This window comes from Pipistrellus hanaki (assembly GCF_964339955.1).
Source record: "Pipistrellus hanaki genome assembly, chromosome: 10".
In the NCBI taxonomy this organism is placed as follows: domain Eukaryota; kingdom Metazoa; phylum Chordata; class Mammalia; order Chiroptera; family Vespertilionidae; genus Pipistrellus; species Pipistrellus hanaki.
Window position 1 is genome coordinate 30894664 of NC_140512.1, and position 17980 is coordinate 30912643.

At 41.6% G+C, this 17980-nt stretch overlaps 1 protein-coding gene across 2 annotated transcripts in view; it reads right to left on the reverse strand.

The window, feature by feature from the left end:
* SLC25A13 (solute carrier family 25 member 13) overlaps positions 1–17980 on the reverse strand; it is a 153341-nt gene that overhangs the window by 24365 nt on the left and 110996 nt on the right. For both annotated transcript variants that reach the window (XM_084896668.1, XM_084896667.1), the window contains one exon: positions 3448–3588. In XM_084896668.1, the coding sequence (XP_084752794.1) occupies positions 3448–3588 (141 nt within the window). The remainder of the gene's footprint in view (positions 1–3447; positions 3589–17980) is intronic.

Genomic DNA, 17980 nt, shown 5'->3' on the forward strand with positions numbered 1-17980 from the left:
CAGGAGTACAATCCAAAAATGGTTTTCAACTGCATGATGGATCCTGGCTGTCACTGCTTCCCTGCCCGCTTCCTGAACTCAGAGACAGAAACTGTTCCTTTGCTTCTTACGGAAGCATCTCTCAGCCTACATGAGCTGTGCTGACACTCAATGTTAAATAGTAAGTTCCATTCCATTCCTCAGGTGCAATCCCTCTCCTCAGCAAACCTTTGTTGGCTCCTACAGGAAAGGTAATATTCACAAGTCCACATATGCCACTTTCTTTTCTCTGATGATTTATTTTACATATCTCAGGCGCTAGGGGCTTATGTAATATCTAAAACAAAAGTTACCTAGAGAAAGGGAAACACATCCTCATGCATTCTTAAGAAAAGCATTATAGTTGCAGATTTTTTGAAAACTACATTACATTCAAAAAGCTCTTTCAAAGGCAGTTTATTATCCTGCCTTTACTTCAATCACCTACCTACTCAATGCTGTAACTAAACCTCTCTAAATGGTACCCAAAGAGGAGGCTTTGTTTACAGGGTCCACTAGAACTATTTCTAACCTCAGGAATGTGAAATGTTTACCACATCCCCCTGTTGTTGTTTTTTTCAGTTGTAAATGTATTTCTAAAGCAAGTATTCTAATTACCATTCACAGGGAAGTCACAGAATAGTGGGCTATTTTGCAAGTCAATTCAGGAGGAAAATAGAAAGCCAGGTTAAGTCCAATTTAGGGAGGTTAAGCACCGCAGGCCTAAACACACAGGACAGAACCACCACTCCCCCCTCCTGGGTCCCGAATTGTCATGTTAACAAGGGCCAACAAAAGGACCCGGGAAGGAAGGCAGATTACCTGTCCTGGCTAAAGATGGAGGGATGCATACCAGGTGGAAAGGTCTTAGGTCACTCCAAGTCCTATGCATCTTTCTACCCAACCAAGACAAGAGTCAGTGAAGAGCTTTATTACTAAGAAGTACTATCCTCAACAAAAACAACACAGCAAAGCAAAGCTCTGACAACCATGAAACAATGGACATTGAGTTGCTGATGTGATTTCTGACCAAGGAGAGGTGGGGTGAGGTGGGGGTGCCCAGAGAGTCACAGGAAGCAGAACCTAAGGCTGGCATCTGGGATGATATAAATGAGGACCGCCTGGGCAGGCAATAAAGATGATGAGCCTGAACAGAGCTGTGACCTCCGATAAGTGAAGCAGGGCTTACAGATATTCTGGAATTCAACTAAGGACGCCGCTGGCCAGCAGAAAGGACAGGACTGGGGGATCACTCCTGTGCAATGAAATCAAGTTTCCGGAAGCTCCAGAGTGCCAGCGACTTCCCCTGGTAATTACCCAGGCACCAAAGCAGCACCCAGCCTGGAGGAATGCCTCTGAACTGGATTAAACCGCCAGACTAGTAATTAAACTAACTTTATATGGGAGAGGTCTCCTGCTCAAACTTGAGCAATCCTGCTCATTTCAGGAAAGCAATTTTAGCACAAAAGTGGAAACAAGAAACTTCTGATCCTCGATTTCAGCTCAGATACCCTCGTTGGCAGCCTCTGCTCCCCTAACTACAAAATCAGGAGGCCCGGGACTTCCAGGGGGTGTTAAAGGGGATTAAGATTATGAAATGCCGTGAAGATGAAAAGGACTACGTCTCAGTCTCGTATCATGCGCAGGTAGTCGAACAGTCTCTGTTTCTGTGTCAGCAAACAAGTTTCTACCATTTTATCCATCTAGATATTTCCATAGCAGTCACTACCGTTAGTACCTAAGTGTTTTCCACGAGACAACCTGTAGAAAGACTGCTTGGCATCTTGTCAAAATTACATTCTGCTGCATTGTGTTCTAGTCCGCCAGAACCCAGAAATTTAGAAAAGAAGCTGATTTACGCGCCCCCCCCCCCCCAAAATGATCCATGCTGTGCCTGTTGACAATTCTGTTTATTCCTTACAGCTGGGCAATAACGTGGTAAGTGAAATAGCTAGAATATTGTGTTCCACCGCAAACACTCACAGATTGAGCATTTTAAGGGCTACATTGAAAAAATCGGCGTTATCTATCCCAGAGCTCCACTGACTCCAAACTATAAGGCAAGTTCCCTACCTGCCCTTAAAACCAGCCACCAGAAAAGAGGGCATCCCATTATGTTCGATCCTTACAGAGTCTCAGATGATGGGGTACTCCTCCCTCACTCAACTTCGAGAAGTACGGGAAGGCAAATGAATGTACCTGAAAACAACCCCAACTATGACGAACACTGGTGTGTAGCACGGTGAGCTGCAGACATGAGTAAAAAAGGAAAAGGGCGAAAAAGTGCACGTGGGGGTAGGAGCTCCCAACATGCCGTGCTGAATGTCAACACACGGCATTTAAAGTTCACGGCAAAAAGCAGTGTACCTTCCTACAGGATGAGCGGAGGACAGGGCAAAAAGAAAACCACCGCCCTGACGTTGTGTGCACAGAGCGCAGAAGTGGCCGCCTGGCATAAAGATGAAACACTGCAAAATCACGTGGGTGACCGAGTCAGAAAGTGGATCAAGTGGCCCTGGCCAGTGCTGTTCAGTGGTTAGCGCCAGCCAGAGCACAGAGGGATCAATTCCCAGTCAAGGGCACACACATTCAATGTAAATAAACAAAACCTATGTTAAGTAGACACTGGCCTTCTCATCCTATATATATCCCTAAAGGTTTACTTATTCAAGTTGGTCATGGAACGTTATTTTTTTTTTTATTTAATTTTTCTCATTGAAAACTGATGACACCTCATGTTTGCTTGGGTGTATATGAAACAAGTTCTGGTATATTCCATTATACCTTCTTTGGGAGAGGAGTGTGAATCACAAATTTTAAGACACTTCTAAAAATTTGGTTTCCCAATCATTCTGAAAAAAACTATTTTCTACGGGAAAAAAACGGTTAAGATTCAACACAATTATGACAAGCCATCCATATATGGACAGGGCTGGGATGTATAGGATCAGAAAATACATTCTTGATCTGGGGTGGACTTCTTACCCTGGGCCCGGCATACCTCGAGATGGTCCCCTGGGGTCGGGGTATCTCTCCTGCGTGGCAGACAACACCGAGAATCGGGAATCATTGTATCAATAACAAACCCAAAGAAGGCTCCAGCCAGTGTGGCTGCACAGACCTGCGCGCTGAACAGCACCAGCAGGCGCCATTCACTCCAGCCAGCCTTGACTTGTGTATTTCTAAGGACAGCTTTTTGGTGGAGGGCAGGAAGGGCACCTCCTTCTCACTGGCATGAAGGTGCCCTGTGGACGGCAGCAGCTACAGCTCAGAACCTTTATTACATAGCAAATGCACCACACCAGGCCACAGACATGGCAATGACCCTTTCCAGGCGTGGAAGTGCGAGAGATCGATATCATGCCCCTGAGCAGGGACTGGTTTAGGAGACGAGCATGCAGTCAGACAAATGACCGGAAGGAACGTTACCTTGTAAATCCCAAAGAACCCCAGGTCCCTCACGACAGACAGAGCACTGACTCGGGGGCCGGTGGTGATTTCCCCAGCCACTTGCAAGCGGATCTTGACGATTTCCAAAGGGTTTGTGAAGATCACCTGGGAACCGCCTGCCTAAAGAGGAAAAAAGAAAAGTATGATCAAAGCAGGGTCATGGCAAACGGTTCAGGAAGAGGTGAGTGATCATTCTCAGTGGAGCTCTGAATATTCTAGCCTCAAGAGGCCGCACTTTCTATCCTTGTCCCATCAACGAAAACAGTCAGTGATGATGAGTTCAAATCAAAATACAGTTACTGCCGAGGGGGCCTTGGCTTTGAGCCGTGTGATGGCGGTTGATTGCCCTTCGAGGACTCTTTGTCACTTTGGGGTGAGGGCTCTGGTCATTGTAGGCCCTATCTCCTTCCTGTGAAGGTCGAAGGAAAGCAAAGACCAGAGATTTAGCTGAAAACCGAGAGACTTCTGTTGGCCTCACCAGAGACCTCACCCTCAAATGACAGAGGCCTTGAAGGGCAATCAACTGCCATCACAGGGCTCAAAGCCAAGGTCACAAAGGCAGCGATAAAATGGAAATCCAACAGTGTCCATCAGAATGGGAGGGGCTTCCTGATTTCCTCAATGACCCACACATAGCCAGTAAACATGAACACTTAGATGAAAGCTATTTCTTTCTTCTCCTAAAAAAAAAAAAAAAAAAAAAATCAGGGCAATCATCAAACACTATTTTCTGGAGTTACACAGTATTATGATTTTATTTAGGTATTACCTGTGTATAGAATTATTCTTTTCATATAAGATAAATGTCAAAGTAGCAAAAATATGCATTAAATCAATTACGGCCCCAACTTTGAACAACGTGTGCTATTTCATTCCAGCAATGGCTGGGTGCCACTCCTCCGAGATCATCAGTGGAAATCTTTAAAGTGCACTCTAAGGGAAATTTTAAGCTAGCTATTTTGAAGCTAAGCCTATATTTATCATAAGCAATTACATTCCTTCTTACTGTACTTCAACTTGTTATTCCTTGTCACAAATATATTACATTTTCATACCATTCGAACTGAGGTCGACACACAGTTCTAGTTCAGAGTCTTTATTATGTAGCGAATGCACCGAACTAGACCACAGACAACGGCACATGCAGCTTAGGAGATGCCGCCATGGCAACGGGCACAATTTGGGTCAATATCATCTCCAAATACTTCTCGCTAGAGCCTTTGATCCTATTCACCAATGCACACACGCGGACGAAATGGCCTGCACTAATCAAAACCAGCTACCACAATGGTCTCTGAAGAACACCGAGGAATAAAAATGAGGGACAACATAAACATCCAGGGGTAAGGTGAGGATTAAGTGAATTCGTGTATGCCGTGCAACGAGAGTCTATCCTGCCAATGAAAAATGATGGCGACCGCTCACTACATTATGTGAAGTGAAAACTCTCCTGTTGTCAATGCGTGGACACTTGCCCCAGCTCTGTCCACACATCATGTGGGAGAGACACACCAGAGCCATGCTTCTGAGGTGGCAGATTACAAACAGTTTATTTTCTTTTCTGCTGTATTTGTTTTATTTCTTCTACACAGACCATGTGGTTATTCTATAAGGAAACCTACATACTTCTGCCTAACTCAATACACATGGCAATCTCCTCCTACTCCAAAATTTGCATTCATTAACTCTTTAAATCAAATTGTTTTTCCATTTTTACCAACTTCATACCTTAATCAAGACACACGTGTTCTTGAAAACCCGACCTGAGAGTTTCCTTTTCTCCATTAAACGTTACAACGGTTTAGACCAGTGGTTCTCAACCTTCCTAATGCCGCGACCCTTTAACACAGTTCCTCATGTTGTGGTGACCCCAACCATAAAATTATTTTCGTTGCTACTTCATATCTGTAATATTGCTACTGCTATGAATCGTAATGTAAATATCTGTGTTTTCCGATGGTCTTAGGTGACCCTGCTGGCCGTTCTCAACCTGTGGGTCTCAATAGTATAGAGCCTAACACCACTAGAAAACACAGATATTTAATAACAGTTATTAAAGGGTCGCGGCATTAGGAAGGCTTAGAACCACTGGTTTAGACAGAAGGCAGCGGAGGGCTCCTGAGCCTAAACTTCCACACGCGCTTCTGCTGTGTTTCGCCCATCACCTCCATCTCTCCTAGGTGACTCTCCAGAGCAAATAATCTTGGTAGGAGAAACCTGGGTTGGATTCTTCAAGATTCAGGCCCGACAAAGGCCCTTCTGACGTGGAAAGGAGGTGAGCACATCCAGGAGCTGGTCCTCCGGTCCTCACAAGGGCGTTCTGCTCCCACTCCTCCAGGCCCCAGAGCAGCCAGGTTGTGCTCCAAGCAGCTGCAGCCTGCAGGCAGTCAGGAGACCAAGCCTCCCCGGCTACAGCCCTTGAGTATTTTGTGGGTTTGCTGCTGCCCCTCTCCACATGACAGGAAGGGAATCCAGTGTGGCAGGATGAAGAGATGAAATGGGCCTGACCTAGGATCCGTGCTAAGCACACAGTAAAGATTATGTTTGTGCTTCTGACCTGGGCTCTCAGGTTGTGAAAATAAGTAAAAATTTTTAAAAAATAATTTTCTGGGGGCAAGATTGCTCAGAAAGATTTGCTGAGCTAGAATTAGCAAGAGGCTGATTTCTAAGCTCTCAGGTTGTGAAAATAAGTAAAAATTTTTAAAAAATAATTTTCTGGGGGCAAGATTGCTCAGAAAGATTTGCTGAGCTAGAATTAGCAAGAGGCTGATTTCTAAAAGCTCAAAAGTGGGTAAGACCATGCCTACCAAGGGTAGGAAGGAAAGTGGGCAGTGCACGTTGATCTTGAAGAACAAGGTAGGAACTCGGTGCACACTTAACAAGCATTGCCAACAGCAGGGAGGGAGGCAGCCGAGTGCCCCAGGTGAGGACCGAGCCTCTGCCCCTTTTTGTCAAACTATCCACTTCTTTTAAGGATCAAAGAGAGGGCGGTTGTGTTGCAGCCAGCACAGTGCTCAATACACAGCAGTGACTCCGAACACGTTGGTTGTTTCCTCCAGCTCCTAAGTTAATGGTTCTCCTTCCTGGCTGCTTATTACAATCGCTTTCAGAGCTTTAGACTTCCAGAATCCCCGTGCACTGCTGGTGGGAATGCAGACTGATACAGCCACTGTCAAACACAGTATGGAGTTTCCTCAAAAAAATAAAAAATGGAACTGCTGTTTGATCCAGCAATCCCACTTCTAAGAATCTCGAAACATCGATCAGAAAGAATATGCGCACCCCTATGTTCACAGAAGCTTCATTTACAATAGCTAAGATTTGGAAACAGCCCAAGTGCCCATCAGTAGATGAGTGGATAAAAATGTTCTGCTGCATTTACAACATGGAATTCTATGCAGCTGTAAAAAAGAAGACTCTCTTAACTGTTTGAGACAGCATGAAGAGAGCTGAGGAACATTATGCAAGGTAAAATAAGCCAGTCAAAGAAAGACAAGTATCAAAGGGTCTCACTCATAAGTAGAACTTAATAAACAAAATAAACTGACAAGCTAAATAGATCCAGAGACATGGAAGCATGTAACAGGCTGACAGATCTCAGAGGGGAGAGGGGAGAAGGTAGAAGGGGCGGAAGAGATTAACTAAAGAATTTATATGCTTACTAGAGGCCTGGTGCACAAATTCATGCACAGGTAGGGTCCCTCACCTGGCCTGTGACCTCTCACAATCCGGGACCCTTTGGGGGATCGGCAGTCTGACATTGCCCCAAGGAATATAGTAGTGCATGAAGCAGCAAGCGGATGGGGAAGAGCCCAAGCCCAGGCCCGGCACTGTGCCACTCCCACTCATCCCAGCCCTACAGCACTTGCCTCTGCCTCTGCCTCTGCTCAGTAGCGCTGCCACAGAGGTGGGAGGGGCTCAGGGCGCCACAGATGCATTTGCCAGCCCTGAGCCTGGCACTCATTGGTCAGCTGAGCAGTGGGAGCACCCTGATCACCAGGGGGGCAACTCCTGCATTGAACGTCTGCCCCCTGGTGGACAGTGCACATCATAGCTACTGGCCAGTCATCCAGTCGTCAGGTCACTTAGGCTTTTATATAGAGAGATATATGCATGGCCCATGGACACAGACAACCGTGGGGAAGGCCCAGGGTGGGGCAAGAGCCTGGTAGAAGAGTGTAAAGGGAGGAGGGAGAGGGGGAGGCATCTGTAAAATACTGTCAATACATTAAAAAAAAAAAATTTCTAGACCCTACTCCAGACAAATTAATTGAGAATTTCTGTATCTGCCCTTTGAAAATGTTCCTACGTGATTGAATGTACAAGGGAGCTGAGAATCATTTCCATTCACTGCATCATTTCTAGGATACCTTTCCATCTCGAGACTGCTTTATAGGGCCTATTTCAAGTTGTGATTTCAAATTCTAGCATTCCGTGTAACTTTTATATGTTTTTACATCTGACCTCATAACAAACTTTTCATCCATATCCAAGTGGTACCACTATTAAAGGGTATAATCCTTACATATAGAATTGATGCCTTTTTCTTTTTTTTTTTTTTTTTTTTCATCTTTACTAATGCCTGTAAACGTTAACATTATATACAATAAAATAAGAACGTAGACTCAACTCCCCACACCCAGGCCAAACCATAGGTACCAGTTCTTTCAGCACAACAAAGGGAATTCTAATCACTAAGGATGATACAGAAGTCAAATCCACCCCAGAGAGCTGCAGGGAACAGAAGCAGCGGGAAGAAAGAGTACAGTGATACGAGGGGAAAATAATGATGTCCTCGTTACCTCTGGTGGGCTCGGAAATAAAGAACCTACAGACTCTGAGTGGCACACTGTCGAGGTGCCAGAGATGAATGGGTCCTTTGGAGTCAAGCTGGAAGGAAATGAGACTCCAAGGCACCAAGAGAAGATGCTTATCATCAGATGCACGGTGTCCGGGCATCACCACGACTTGATCACTGAGCACACTGCCTGCTGCTCTGCTGCCTCCTGGTCTATTATCCATTCATAGTACTTTGCCCGGGTCCCTCCTTTGCAGAGATCAAAGGCGGCCGAATCCATGGACAGGAACACCTATTGTGAGCCGTGTCTTTGTGTCCCTCATCACCCGAAAGCTCCGGCTGTGTGAAGATGCGGTTCCTTTTGTGTGTGTGCAATTTTGCCACAAATCATTTCCTGGTGACTTTCTAGAGTGCGAGGCATGGAGGACAGGGGAAGATTTTCCATACTAGAACTGGCTCTGTGGGGCAATATTATATTTACCGTGGGGACACTGACTTCTCCACAGGTTTCCTGGAACATTCTTTGTTACTGAAATTTTTAGTTACTACCCAGGATCTGGGCCCATCTAAAGAGAAATGCATACACGACCACAGACTTGTTTCTGCGATCTAATCAATTCATTTATGTGTCTGCCCAACAAATATGTATAAGCAATCGTGTTCAAAGTTTGTCCTAGGAACTGTGAGGACACAAGATGAGTGAGAAAGCACTTCTGTTCTCAAGGAGCTTGAAACAGGAGTAAAATAATAAATATTCCTTAAGCATCCATCATGAACTATCAGCATCTTGCTTTGCATCTATTATATGTACATCTTCAGTCCACTCAAGCAGTGGTATTTTTTCCAGATTTTACTTAGGAGGAAATGGAGGCATAGAAAGATTAAGGCAACTGTTCTGGGTTGAACTGTGTTCCACCAAAATTTAAACAGTGGAATACTACCTCTCGGTGAGTCAGAATGTGATTATATTTGGAGACAAGGCCTTCAAAGAGGTAATTGAAGTAAAAACGAGGTCATATGGGTGGACCCTAATCCAATGTGACTAAAGTGTTTATAACAAGAGGAAACGAAGATTCAGACACCTATGTGTGTAGAGAAAAGACCAAGTGAGGAATAATAGGTGGGTTTGTACCCAGCCTATTACCAAAGGAACCTGGCAATCAAAGACGTTATATATCACCCTGGCCCGGTGGGTCAGTTGGAGCATCATCCTATACACTAAAAGGCTGCAAGTTTGATTCCTGGTCAGAACATATACCTATATTGTGGGTTTGATTCCCAGTCAAGGTGCCTAAGGAAGCAATGGATCAATGTTTATCTCTCACATAGATGTTTGTCCGCCCCCCCCCCCCCCCCCGCTTTCTCTTTATCTCCCCCCTTCCCTACCCCTCTCTTTAAAATTAATAGAAACATATCATCAGGTGAAAATCAAAATCATACATTAATTATATCTTTACAGGAAAAATATGCAACCACTATACCAAAATATCTTTCACATTAACATTGTTTTGTAAGTAGCATTAATAAATAATAGTCTAACATGAAATGTCTACAAGTAAAATTAAGAAAAATACAGATTTTTTTTAAAAAAGGGACATAAGTATTTGAATACTAGAAAAACAAAAGTATTATAATTAGACCAGAAAATACAAAGTTGTTGTCAATTTTCCAGTAGATTAATTTAAAATGCAAATGTAAACAATGTCAATCCTCCTATAAATGGATATAATAGTCAAAGGTAAAAGTGTCAATTTTTCCATAAATTCATTTAAAATTCAAAGCAATCTTCCTAAATAAAATCTCAACAAGTTTTCTTAAAGATGTTTGAAGACAGGAATATTCTGAACAAAACGTCATATGGAGAACCTTGCATCAGTATACGTTAACACCCATTTACAGAGTCAGTAATTTTTAAAAATGGAGTCCAAGACTAGAAAAATAAAAGAAGCGGAGATATGTTGGGACTTACGTTCCTATTTAAGTGCTGTTCAGTGGCACAGTGGATGGTAGAGCAGATCTCCTTCTGTCTGTAGCTAGGAGTCCCTTTCTGCCCAACTCATGTAACTGGGAGCATCCTGAGTCACTGCAGCTTTCTAATCTTGACTAAGGGACTGATTTTGATCCATTTCTGCATCAGTCCCATGGAGCTCGAAGCAGAATACAGTTAATCCATCTTTCTGCGAGAGTCTCCAGCTTATGTTACCTCTTGCTTCAGGAGTTGTTCTTTTTACTCTTTAGTTACAGAACAGTTGTTAACCAAGAGGTCCCACAAGAAAGTCAGAGCCTGAAGGTAAATGAGAGGCCAGGTTTTGTTGCTTAAAATTCAAAGACTGGTAAGAGAATTCTCACTGACCAGTTTGTAAGGATTTTTTTACAATGCCTATGTTCTCTAAACCATGGGTCCTGACCTATGAGGTCTCTCCCAGCAGAGGGAAAGACAGCCCAGTAAGGACTCGTGTCCCTTCCCTTCCCATCTGCCACTCTGGAGATAACACAAAAGCACAGAATGTTGTCCAAAGAAGAGACAGAATTTGAACCCAAGGCTGGCCTGAATCCTAACCCAAGCTCAGAACCATTGTATTGATTTTCTGAGTGTCAAAAAGTCTGTGCTTGAAACGATTCGTTTAAGTTGCTTTTTTTTTTCTTTTCTTTTTTCTTTCTTTCTTGTTTAAACAGAGTATCTGCCAGAATCTTGGGTTAACCTGATCACTTACACTTGAATTCCTGTGACTTGAAGGGACTCTGTATTGGAAGAGATAAATGATTTAGAGACACTAAAGTACATCAAGAAATAAGGAGGAGAGGTTTTTCTCCCCCAAGAACAATATGATAGACTTTCATCAGATGCATCAAACTTTTCTTTGTAGATTTGGCGATAAATCCTAAGGAAGCCCCAAGCCCTTAGGGAGTAAAATCCCTAAATCCTGCCAAGTCTGAATCCTTGAGGAATAGTTCAAACTCAGACATTTAAAACTAGGACATATTTTTAATTTCACTCAGAAGGGATTACAAAAGAATTACACTGGTGTGAGTTTTATCTAAATATAGCACAGGGGTTCAGGATAATAGCAATGGAGTCACAGGAACCTGGATTTTAATAATTCGGCTTTATCACTTCCTTGTCTGTGACCTCCGGCAGTTCCTTGCTAACTCAGATCTCTCATTTGGATCAAAGAGTTGACACCAATTCAGACTCACTCTGAGGCCTTCCTAAGGCAGAAAGTACCAACTGTCTAGCATGGTGACTGACACAGAGCAATGGGTCAAGAAATGAGGCGCTGCTAGGAGTCCTATGGCAGCCTTCCTCCTCCCTTGTACCCCCCCACGGTTGACAGCCTACTAGGCTTTGGCAAACTTCTGAACCTACCCACTCAAAACTGATGCCATCTGTAAAATGGGCACATGGACATTAATGCTCTTCATGCTTTCCATAAATACTCTGTGTCCACTCGTTAGTAGGTGTGAACAAGACCGACAAAGATCTCACCCTCATGAAGCGTGTATCTTAGCTGTTATTTACAGGAGTATGTGTGGATTAAATGAAAACATACCTGAAGCACTTATCCCAGTCTCTAGCATTCTCCCGTGCTCAATCAATGGTACTGATTACTATGAATTAATATAGGATAGAACTCTACATAGGTGAACCTAACTTATCAAACTCCTTTAATGTCAGTACAAATGAGTTCTCAAATGATTCTTTCCCCGGAAACCTGTAAGTTAACCTTTCTTTCTGAGGAAAGCACAGTTATACTGAGGATTAATAAGAAGTAGCTAAGCCAGGTAAAGAAAGAAGGGGAGAGGGAGAAGAACACGCATTAGTGAGTGATGGGTGAGGTAGTAAAGTTCAACATAATTAAATTTAAGCTGACATTCAATAAATTGTAGGCATTTTTAATTCTGACATACTTTTGTGACTGAGAAATGGTTAGCCATACCCTACTGGAGGAGCTGTAAAAATGTCAATGGCCAGATTGTAATCTGGTTGGGTAACTAGCATATTCCACCACACACACTATGTTTGTGGGTCTGCTGCTCCACTCGGGTGTGGACTGCCCCCAACACTGCAAATCACCTTGAAAACATGAAGCACTGTCACAAAGGGACTGAAAGGGAGACTATATTGTGTGTAGCACAAAAGGTCCCCCAATGCATTCCTCTGGCCAGGTAACATGACTGCTGGAAGTGAAGGCAACACATTGACCCTTAATGGTCAACATCAACTTCTGATTTGGGGAGCTTTTAAAGCTATCCCCCCAAGTGGATGCTGGATGCCTCATCCTGCTACCAGTGCAAACGAGAGTTCCCATGTCCATATGATGGAATTAGCTGTCGTGATTGCTGTCTAAAGTCCACAAGAGCAACCAGACAGGAAATGGGACTGTGGACGCTACAACTATGTCAGCAGGAACCCCTAGCACCAGGCCTCTCAAATGAAGAAGGGCCTATAATCTTTCACATGATACAGTCCTCATGGCTAGGAGTAAAATATAGTTTTTTTCTTCTAATACCTTCTCTCTGAAATGGGCTAAGCAGACAGTCTGCACAGAACCTGAAGTGTGGCTTCTATCACAGATCCTAGGTTAGCTTTATTTCTCTGTTTCTTTTCCACAATTTTGCCGTCCCAACTCCTCTTGCCAAGCTCTATAATGATTTACTTCATGGTTAACACCCTGATTCTGCATAGATAATTTTATTGTAGGAAAGAATTTCAAGAAATAAAATATTTAAAAAGGCAACACAATCCTAATGTACTGCCCAATTTCTCCACTCCAAAAATAGTGACCCTCACAAAAATGATCTTAACATACTGTAGGTCTAATAATTGTGGAAAAAGTGTGATTTTTTAAATTGATTTTAAAAAAATATTTTTAAAATTGATTTTTAGAGAGAAAGGGAGAGAGAGAAACATAGATGTGAGAGCAGAACACTCATGGGCCACCTCCTGCACACCCCCCATGGGGAATCAAACTATCAACCCCGCAGTACACATTATGATACCCAAACAACTGAGCCACACCAGCAAGGGCACGTTATGTTTTAAGACTATCCATGCCTTAAAAATGACTGCACATTATTACCACAGGAAATGGCATAAAATATCTAGATATATTACCAAATGGATCAGTTTAGGATCCCCAGTTCATACTTCCCCATAAACCATTTTCTTTCACCTGTTACGAACTTTCTCCAATGCTTTACTAATCAAGATAGTATCCCCGAACATATTTTCTCATGACCTAGGGAGTTGAGTCAAATAAATCCTGTAAGATGAAAAGCATGCTTTCTTATGATCCCTCCCCCACATACACAACAACCATTAGAGGCAAATCTTGAGACTATGCAGAGAATATTAAGTCTTGTATTTTTAAAAAGTCAATTTCATCATTAATCTGCTGTCCACAGAAAACAGCAGTATATTTTTTAACATAGTGTAATTCCTGCTATATTTTAAAAAGCATTAATGATAACTGTAATTTAATCACCTCCCTTTAATTTGAATTCACATGGTAGATACTTATAGCTACTTAAAAAATTAAGTGGCAAAATGTATATGAAGAATATGTATCTCGATATTTTAATTATGCTCAATTGAACGTACTTAGATTTAAAGTGCTTTTCACAAATGACATGTGCTAAGAATATGTAATTGCACACTGACATTCTAAAATGTGTGCTTACATGTGTCAAAAATAGATTAACATGAAGTTATGAAATATGAATTTTTTAAAAACTAAAACCCAAGTCCATTATTTTGATTATTTAGATACAAATAAGTTTGTTACTACAAAAAAGGTCTACACTAGTAAATATATAATCATTTTCATTACATATAAAATGCATGCTCATGTGATGACACTTTTGATTTTTGAATAAATTGAAAAATAAAGATTTCTTAAGAAATCTAAGCTTCGACATATTTCCCATTTACACTCTGAGTAACTCAGTGTTAAATGGAGAATTGAAAATAATTTGTATGTAGTACCGGTATTATCATCATACATAAAAACCGCAGGTAGAAAACAGATAGTCAGCAGAGAGCAGTGCATAAATTAAATAAAATGCAGTGCTTGCCTACCTGGTGTGGTTCAGTGGTTAAGCGCTGGCCTATGAACCAGGAGGTCACAGATTGATTCTTGGTTAAGGCACATGACCTGGTTGTGGGCTCTATCCCCAGTAGGGGGCATGTAGGAGGCAGCCAATCAATGAATCTCTCTCATCATTGATGTTTCTCTCTTTCCCACTCTCTCTCTCTCCTTTCCTCTCTGAAATCAATAAAAATGTATTTAAAATAAATAAATCAAAGTAAAATGTAGTCCCCAAAAGAAGTCAACTGATGTTCATAAGCACTAAAAACAAGCACTGACCAACCCACAGAGAAGCCAGCAAACTTGAAGGAGCATGAGGCCCAGAGTTCACCGGCTCCATCCAGCTCTGCATGGAAATGTCATCCTCTTCTGTAATTAAGAAGGAGTCCATCTGGACAGCTGAGGAAAACAACAACTTTATTTCGACCCTTAGTGTTATGGGCTAAACCGTGTCCCTCCAAATTTTATGTGTTGAAGTCCTAACCTTGCATCACAGAATGAGACTGTATTTGGAGGTCGGACCTTTAAAGAGGTAATTTGGGGTAACATGGAATCATATGGGTCATAAGGACTCGGGTCATATCAGACTGGAGTCCTTGTAAGAGGAGGAGATTATGATACAGACAATACACAGGCGGGGGGGGGGGGGAGGGAACATGTGAGGACACAGCGAGAACATGGCCATCTGCAAGCAAAGCTAAGGCGCTTCAGAAAAAACCAAATCTGCGGACACCTTGATCTTGGACTTCTAGCTTCCTTAAGTGTAAGAAAGCAAATTTCTGTTAAGTCACCACATAGCCTGTGGTCCTTTGTTATGGCAGTCCCAACAAACTGATACCTCGTTAGGCTGTACATAAATGTACATCTCCAATAAAGCAATACAGAATTTTCTCCCTTGATTTGCTGTGTAAATTAAGCTCTGAAGGAAAGAAAAAAAAAAAAATCTGTCATTACATTTTTTAAGAACTTTGAAAAGAGAATAGATTCTCACCACTTTAATGTTTTTGAGACAGGAGGCACCAAATTGAAATTTCCCGTTCTTAATTTCTTAACTGCATGGTAAGGCAGAAAAAGGCTATACTGTTTACACCTTTTATAAATATTAAATTTCACATTTTCAACTTCATAGGGTAGTGATTTTCAACGTCTTTCATCATGGTGCACACAACCTAATTACTAAAATTCTGTGGCACATCAAAAAAATATACTTTTTGCTAATCTGGAAAAAAAAAAAAAAAGGTATCATTTTGATTCATTCACACCGGACAGTTATTATTGTGTGGCTGTTGTCATTTTTCCATTTGACAATCTAAGGGAAATGAGGCAATGGCCCTGACTACATCATCAGGTATTGCATGTTTTAAAAATTCTTGCAGCGCACCAGTTGAAAATTGCTATCGTACGGTTTTCATAGGACTATAGAGGCCAGGCCAAGAAACCAAAGTAGAATCTGTTTGACTGACACTAAAAAACCATTAAGTTATAGACTTGTCAAATATATTCACGCGTGGGCTCTGCCTGGCAGACATGTCTATTTTGACTACTATGACCAGAATCGTTTAATGATTCACAGACCTTCAGTGTCTACAGTACCTTAACTGTGTGAGAGCTGTGACCCAATCTGTCTTCATATTTTCATATCATGACAAAGCCCTCCCCAATTTATTAGAACACCAGAACGATGGCCTGACATTGGAACTGTGTTAAATCAAACAACTCTTAAGACGTTCCCCAAAGAGGGAAAGGGAGGAAAACAGAAAGGAGACACCTCACGGGCTCAGGGTCCATCACAAGCTGAACTTCCCTCTAATAAAATGACATTTCTGAACCACCCAAGGCAGCCCTTGGGCAGGCAGGTCACCCCTATGAACCCTCAGTGTCATCAGCCATCTCTTTATTTTTGCCCAGAGCCAAGCAGAAGTCTACAGAAAGAACGTTTCATAGAAGAAGGCAGGCCACATAATTCTTATTCCAGCCCAGTGCCTTCGTCCCACTCCTGTCCCAGAAGACTTTTGGGGCAAACTGTGATGGAGATGCCTCATTGGCTTCTCAAAAACCTCCAAATTTAGATATTGCCATGACTAATTTTATTATTATTATTATTATTATTATTATTATTATTATTATTATTGGTAGTTATTGCCTCTCTCTTTCTCTATTTTTTAAAGACTTTCTTTTTTAGAGCAGTTTCAGGTATGGAGGTTTCCCATATGCCCAGTCCCAGACATGCATAGCTTCCCCATTATCAACATCCCCCACCAGAGTGGCAACTGTATTACAAGTGACTGACACATCACAATCACCCATTCATACTTTGCCTTCTATTGTCAGTGTTTCAGATCTTAGCCATTCTAATAGGTGTGCAGTAGTATGCCATTATTGTTAGTCTCTTTTTGCTTTAAAGCAACTCTTTTTTATGATTCCTTCATGACTCTGACATCATAATTTCCCATTACCCACTCAATAAAATATTTTCTACTAAAGACGTAGGCAATAATGAATAAGCTATAGCAAATATCCCATGTGGCTTGCCCGCATCCTATTCTTAAGATTCTACATTTATCTGGTGGTTCATTTATTTTGCCATTCTGAGAAACAAATAAAATAAATAGGAAATATTTAAGGTTAGTTCCTTCACTGAGTGAGCATGGAAATCCTTTCCTGTGAAACAACCTGATTGGGAATCAAACCTGCAAGGGATGATGCTCCAACCAACTGAGTCACCCGACCAGGGCAGCAGGACCCTAACTAACAAGACAACAGGCCATATAAACTCTAAGCCTTAGAGTCAATAGAGTTGGAAAACAGGAATAAACCTTAAGTACAAAGTAAGAAAATTTACACTATTAGAACTGAGGAAATATGGGCAGCTTATTTTGCTTTGTTTTCTACCACAGCTTTAATATGATTATTCTTTTCATAATTAAAAATCATAATTATAACATACTGAAATACAGTAAATGTCTGTGATATGATCTTAACTAAAATATGTATGTTTTAAGTTTGTAAAAACATGGAAGTGAATGAAAAGCATTGCAAATAATGTAAAACTTAGGAAAGCAAAGTTAATTTAATTCACTTAATCTTGCTGTAAGTCAACTACTAAAATAAAAATTACCATTAATGAACAACAACAAAAACAACAAAAAAAAACACCCTAAAAACAAAAAGAAACCCTTACAATACGGTCTTATATTCTTCGGAGTAGGCAGAAAATACACCCCAGAGACTATCCCAAATAATAGCAATAATAAAATTTGATACAACTACCAATTAGATTTTCATTAAACTACAAATGAATTATAAAAATGTAAGTATTTAAAAAATGACCTTATTTCCCAAGCATCAGCATAATACATAATAAATCTTGGCTACTTGACATGCTACATAAGAGTAACCCCAAAGAAATTCAATTTAATGAGTAAGCCTCATGTCATTCAATATTTATAACTAGGATATGTGCATAGAGACTTGCACAGAGAAATTAAAACTCTGCCTTAAGAAAACTGCTGTGAGGACACATGTCCACAGAAAAGCCTGGGAAGAGAAAGATCACAAAAGCAGAAATTAGCCCAGCTCGCGTAGCTTGGTGGTTGAGTGTCTACCTATGAACCAGAAGGTCATG